General features: G+C 46.5%; 1 protein-coding gene across 1 annotated transcript; it reads left to right on the forward strand.

Annotated features, from left to right (window-relative positions):
• The first annotated feature begins 8 nt into the window (after positions 1-8).
• Positions 9-7,055, forward strand: ATF5 (activating transcription factor 5). Its single transcript, XM_083708428.1, has 4 exons — positions 9-366; positions 3,277-3,405; positions 4,463-4,741; positions 5,901-7,055. Exons 3-4 carry the CDS (start codon positions 4,564-4,566, stop codon positions 6,542-6,544), a joined length of 822 nt encoding a protein of 273 aa, XP_083564554.1. The 5' UTR covers positions 9-366; positions 3,277-3,405; positions 4,463-4,563; the 3' UTR covers positions 6,545-7,055.
• Positions 7,056-7,067: the final 12 nt, after the last annotated feature.

Here is a 7,067-nt window from a genome sequence, read left to right on the forward strand (position 1 = left end):
CATGGCAGTTGGAGCCAGTTGGAGTCAGTTCAGGAAGAGAAGTTAGTCAAAACAGAGAGAGAAAAGGAGGAGGCGGATAATAGGGACTTTCCAGATTATTATTGTCTCGGAACTGACAGTTTTTATTACCATGTTATGGGAAGCATTGGCCAATAATATAAAATCTCTGTTCAACGTTCTTCAATAATTACAAGTCCTTTGACAACGACTCTCTCCTTCAGTGCCTGAAGCAGCATTTCTATCCAAACTCTATTGTCACGATGACAAAGGGAAGACAGAGGCAAGGGTAACAGGAAAGAAATAACTGAATTCAAGAATAAACGGAGGCAAGATGTGAATGTTATTAGCTCGATCAGGAGTAAAGAGGTAAGAGTATAATGAATCCCACACATTTAAAAATTCAGCATGATGGCAGTGAAAAAGACCCGATTTCAAGGGATAACCTTCATCCTAATTCACTACAAAAAAATAAATCAGAAGAATCTGATTTTTAAAACCGCACAGTACAAATAGCAAGGGTTTCATTTTTTTTATTTTCCCTCTTGACATGCAGATTCCACATTCAGAAATCTACATTCTGTTGCTCATCTCAGGTCAATACAGATGGACTTTTAACCTTTTTGAGTGGGACTGATTTCAGAAGCAGATGGCAGTGCCATGGCCAGCAGTATATGACAAACCCGAAGTGATGCCCTCCTCTGCTAGAATAAGCTTTAAATTCTCTCCCTAAAACCATGGTGATACTTCTGGGATTCCTATATTCTTTGTAGCTCTTATCCTGACTAGCACCAACATAGTAACAACATAGCCTTCACAGTTGTTGCCTGATAGGAGACCTGTGCAATGCAAAAGCTTGCTTGCTTTCAGGGACGCTAATAAAAAAACCACTTCAACATATGTGGGAAACATTTCTGACAACCTCAGCAGGCCGTTGCAGGAGGCGGGCCTGAGTAGCTGGCCTCCTGTTAGACGGACAGTTCCTGAAGCTAATCTTGATGCCGCAGTTGCCTGTCCAGTAGCCAATGAGAAGCAACTGAGAATTCCCCTTCTTTATCCTGGTACACCCACAGCTGATGCAACCCTAGTGCAATGTGCCGTATCGCGGCTGCCTTTGCAGTGTGTGTTCTGCTCTCTGCACTGGTAAAATAGTTCTGAAATACCGTACCATCTAGTTCTTGCTAACATGTGGACACTGTAGGCTGACATAAACATTCAAGCCCAAAGACCGGCTTGTGATGATCTCATTTTCAATTTGGGGGCAGAGGAGAGGGCTATTGTTACTGCTTAAAATCTTCTTTAACCACTTGAGTGCTAAATACTGTATAGAAAAGAGATGGGCCAGGGGTTTAATATCTATGTTAGATGGTTAAAAAGAAGTATATTCCAATGAGAGTTATACACCAGCTTTTTGAGAATCAAGAAGCAAATGTGCAAGCTTTCATGTTACTCAGGATTCTTTGGGATGGGTGTTTGAAGGTGCATCTTAAAATCTTGCACACTACTCTGTGGAGACTTTTTGGTGCTTTCCCTGTGAATCAGAGGGACGAGAGGGACTGACATTTGTTGAGTTGGGAAAGACCCACTTGGGCTACTGTTTTGTTTGCAGTGGAAGATGGCCGAGCTTGGCAACCTCCACTATTTTCAACTGTGCAAATCACACTGCTCACACCAGCTAGTGTTGTCAGAGAAAGATGCCACATCTAAGACCCAATAGTCAAATATTATCATTTGAAACAAGGAGCACACATTATTTGTGTGATTGTGATGGAAGCATGTGGCAGTCTATATCAGTGGGAAATAACTCACCGGCTCATCACAGCTATCTGCCAACCACCCATTCCCACCACCCTTCTGAGTAATACCCCTCCCCACCTTCTCACTATATAGAAGGGTCTGGAAACTTCTGTTTCAGTGTATCTGAAGAAGTGTGCATGCACACGAAAGCTCATACCAAGAACTGACTTGGTTGGTCTTTAAGGTGCTACTGGAAGGAATTTTTTTTTTTGTTTTCACCCACCCACTTAGAGCAAATATTTGATCTAGACTGGATCCTTTTCATGTTTCATTATCCTATCACACGATGCTTTGTGATCTCTTTTTTTTCTTTCCAAAATTTTTATTAGGTTTTTTTAATAAAAGAGATACAAAAATGAAAAACAGCATTGTTTGTGTCTTTACAAAATTTCATAACATCTTTGGACTTCCTCGCATCATCCGCTCGCACTTACATTGTTCATAAAATTTTTCAAGCAAATTACCATCTTATTTGTAATCTTATAACCAATCATTACAATATAGTCTAATAATACTCATCTAATTTAGTGATGGCCAATTGTTTATAATCAAGCATCCTTCTTAGCATTCCATCAAATTACAATAATTTTGTAAATAAATCTTAAATTTCTTCCAGTCTTCTTCAATCCTTTCTTCTCCGATGCTTTGTGATCTCAGCCTCTTAGATCACACAATAGGAACATGAAAGACCTAAGGCATAAAGTTGTTGGGAACAGGCAAAGATCAGAAATCACTTGAAAACTGCATGCAGTTTTCAAGCAGCAATGGAGTCCCTCAATGACTTAGCAGCAGAGGGTCTTCACCATGACTCCTCCCTCCTCTCCCACCTTTTCTTCAATTCTTCTTGCTAGCAAAGAAAGTTCAAAGAACCAGAAGAGAAAATTGATCTGGGTTGTAGGTCACCTTTCTGTTTTTTATTCCTCCATGGAAAACACACGTTCAACTCGAGAGCTGCTGTGCATTAGCAAAAGTATGGTTGGGTACAGTATATGTCAAGTATGATTTACTTGCTCATGTCCTACCAGGCATGGCTCCAGCTAAACTGAGCCAGGGCACTCTGCACCTGTAATGCCATAACTTAATTCGAGTACAGAAAGCATTAGCCAGCAACCTCGCTTTCAGGACTCAACCTCTGAACAGGTGTTATTAGATTACAAGGCTGCCTTTGAGCATGTGCAGAGTACGTGCATCTCGCTCAACTAATCGCAGCTCAGGTCTGCATTCCTCGGGAAGTACAGCACTGAAACACCTTCATTTTAAAGAATTAGCTACGAACTAACCGCGCGTTTCCTAACGTGGAAGAAAGAATATGTTTCAAGGAAGGATAAACAGATTACAATCCCGTTCCAAAAGGAGCATGCGCAATGTCAAGGGAAAGGGCCGGTGGATGGATACGCGACGAGTGGGCGCTGCGGCTTGGGCGGCTGGAGCGATATATAGGAAGACTCCACCCCGCTATGACTCATTCCTTTCTCGACACAGATACAACAGAGGATTCAGACGGAGAGCAGCGACGCGTGGGCGAGATCGAGGACATGGCTTTCTAGAGCTGCGCGGATCTTGAAGCGAACAAGCGTGTATTGCACGCTGCAACGAAACAAGCATAATGGAGTGAGTAGATCTTTTGGGGGTTTCCGCTGGCAGAACCCATCTTTAGGAAAAGCGGGTCGGGGATCGAGCTGCCTCTTGGTGCGATCGGGTCCCTTTTCCCCTTTCTCCCTCCCTGTATCTCTTTTTGCAATCCCGGGGGGCGTTGAGGATACAGACCGAAACGCAATGGGTGGGGGCGTGTTGCTAGACCTCGAGGTTTTCCTAACGCCCACATAGTCCTCTGTATTGCTGTAGAACAGCACGACCCCCCCCCCCACACACACAGAAAAAACGCATAGAGAAATCGGCGCCCTCTGTTCTCGGGGCTCGAGAGGGTTGTTCTTCTGGGCTCTCTAGGGAAGGGAGCAGGTGCGTCATGCCAAACCTCACCGGGAGAAGCAGGTGCGCGATGACATGTTTCCGCCCTCTTCCCCTCCCAGCGCATAAGGCAGATGGGGGGGGGGCGACTTGTCTATCCCTGCTCATGCTAAACCTCTCGGGAGATTTTCCACTGTTCCAAGGTTCTTCTATAGGGCTGGCCCAAGCTTTTTTTTTTTTATGTTGTTTTGCGGCCAGGTTATTTTGGCACCCAAGATGGAAAGTCCCACAAATGCCTGTTCTATCCCTGGCAGTCAAAATACAGTGATAATCAATGGGATCTACCATATGCTGCCCTTTCATGACACCCAAAACCAGCAGTCGAATGGTTCAGAGCTTGTACTGTGGATGCCACATGGTCGGAATCATGAAACACTTCTCCCAAAGGCTATGCTGGCAGGAATTGTGCAACATACACATGCCGTGTCCATCTGGATAACTCTTGATGTGGGGGGAGGGGAGAGAGAAGCTAGGAAGGTTGTAGGATTGGATGTGGGAAGTGGTCCAGGCCTGCTTTGCAAGTCCTGTTGTCTGCTCTGATGTCACTTAAATCCTCTCGCAGAACAAAAAAGTTAAAGTTCCAGTTTGAGATGGGTAAGCTGAGCCTGGTATTGAGTAGGCCTTTTCTTCGGTCCTCTACCAAAATGGTAAACTGTTTGCATTTCTGACCTGTATTTTCCTCCTCCTCCTCCTCCTCCAGGTCCCTTTTTGCCACCACCACTATCCCTGCCTGCAGGAGCCGAGCTACTCCTTGCGTGCTGCATCCCAATCCTGTGTCGACCCTGAATTACCATTGCTACGATGTCCCTGCTGGCGGCACTGACCCTGGACCTGGACCTGACCATGCTCCCAGCTAGCACCATGTCCTGCAGGCCGGAGCTGCTCAAGCACCGGCTGCCCCACGCCGGTCATTGCGAGCTGCTTGCCGGACCTGTGGATGAGGGCTTTGCCCTCAGCATGGAGCGCCCATTGCTGACAGGTGAGTAGGTTGAGCAGGGGAGGAACCATAAGCTGGAGTCTGAGGGCTGTGGGGGATTGCTCCAGGTGCAGCAGGAAAGGAGAATCTTTTCCCTGAAGGTCATTGAGAAACTAGCATTGGCATGGATTGTAGTTCTTCCAAGCATTGCTCATCAAACTGCTACAGCATTGGGAAACACCAAAGTATCAGCAAATCAGATACATTTGAGAGTGGACAGAGCAATCCCATCTGATGATCCTCTGTGCTGGAGAGGGTTTTGATGGGTGGAGGTGTCTGCCTGGCTGGTCTCTGCCATTAACACAGGAAGCTTCCTTATATTGTCAGATCATTGGCTCTGTAGCTCGGGGTTGTCATCAGCTCTCCAGAGTTTTAGATGAGATTCTCAGCCCTATCTGGAGATGCCTACAAATTGAAATTGGGACCTTGGGCATGCAAAGCAATGCTCTACCATTGAGCTATGGCTCCAGCCCCATTTGTGATGGCCTTGCCCCAACAGCAGCCGTGTGGGAGCTACCACTGGGGCATTTCATGGAGGGGGTGAGTATAGGCCAGAAAAGCCTGCTATCGTACGACAGCAACAGACCTCATCCAGGCCTCTTTGCTGCTCCAGTTTGTAAAAATGTATTCTTCCATACTCCCTTCCCATCTTAAGGAGGACTGTGAAAGCAGTGGTGGCTATGCCACTCCATCAAGGGTTAGCATTGCCCCCCTGCCCCCCCATGAACTTATTATTCCTCTTGAATATTATCCTCTTGATATCCCTTACACAGTATTCAATTATTTTTTTAAAAAGACTCAAGACTCACAATTATACTGGACAGCTTGAAAGCTAAAAGGTGAATAGCTGTTTTACAACCAATAAAAGGACTGGAGAAGGCTTCAATTAGAGTCTTTTAATTTCTTTTACACTTTCCTCCTACCCTTTCTCACATGTGGCTTCTGATTGCTCCATATTTTGACCCACTCCTTCCCGTGCTTATTCTGACATGTGGCTGTCTCCAGAACATCCCATATGTACCAACTGCCTAATGTGCAAGAGCTCTTGGCTCCCAGTTTGTCCACTCTCATGTGTAGAAGTTGATGGGGTCAGCTTTCTAGCAGAGTCTTGTACATTCATACTTGCCTGTTTACAGCTGACTTTCTTCCTGCTTGTTTGTAGGCGATGGCTTCTCAGACTGGATGACGGAGCGCACAGACCTGGCCACGCTCCTGAGTGTGTCAGGGGAGCCCTCGCCACTCTCACTGCCCTCCCCTCCTGCTCCGGACCTGGAGGCCATGGCCTCACTGCTCAAGAAAGAGTTGGAGCAGATGGAGGATTATTTCTTGGAGGAGTCACTCTCACCAGACCAGGTAGCACCCAGCACCCCTCCCTCTGATGGGAACTTCCACTTCCCCTTTGGTGATGGTTTTCAACCCCTCGACCACCACCCTGCACCTGCTCCCCTGCAGACCTTGGATTCAAGCTGCTTAGAATTGCTGGAGATCTATGGCGGAGAAGTGCCTGCTGAGCTCCCCCTGCAGGGCAGTGATGTCCATGCCCCATTACAACGGTCATCTGCCCTAGCACCCAAGGGGGACCGGCGCCAGAAGAAGCGAGACCAGAACAAGACAGCAGCCTTGCGGTACCGTCAGCGCAAGCGGGCTGAACATGAGGCACTGGGGGATGAGTGCCAGGCCCTGGAGGCACGCAATCGTGAGTTGCGCGAGAAAGCAGAATCCATTGAGAGAGAAATCCAGTATGTAAAAGACCTTCTCATTGAAGTCTACAAGGCACGAAGTCAGCGCCAGCGCACCTCCCCCTAAAGGCAGGGAGCTGTGTATCAATTCTCTCTCCACTTCCCCAAATAATAGCCTCAAGGAGAAACCATGGGGATACTGGAAGTAGACAAGAACAGATCAAGCATGTAGGAATAAAGTTTGGGATGTGTTGGGAATTAGGAGCCTGCAGGGCACTTCAGAGGTTAGGGCCACGTAGATGAACTATACAAGACAGATTCAGAGTTGTGGGGCTACTGAACTCTGCACAAATCAGGGGGAGAATGGATTACATTTGGAGGAAATGAGGATTGCTGATGTGTAAAGGTCCAAGATGAGCTAGTTTTGGAAATCGTCTCAGGTTTTTTGGGTAGGCTGTGACAGGATAGTACCTCTCTTTCTCTCTCTTTCTCCTTCCCCATCCTTACTTGTCCCCCAAATCAGGAAACAGACAACAGTCTCAAGGCTGTGAGATGGCTTTTTCATATGTACACTATATAGCACTACTTTCTTGCACCTTTTCTCAACTATGCACCAATAAACACTTGTTTTGAACACCTGCCATGAGTCA

Source organism: Podarcis gaigeae (genome assembly GCF_964106915.1).
Source record: "Podarcis gaigeae genome assembly, chromosome: 13".
NCBI lineage: Eukaryota > Metazoa > Chordata > Lepidosauria > Squamata > Lacertidae > Podarcis > Podarcis gaigeae.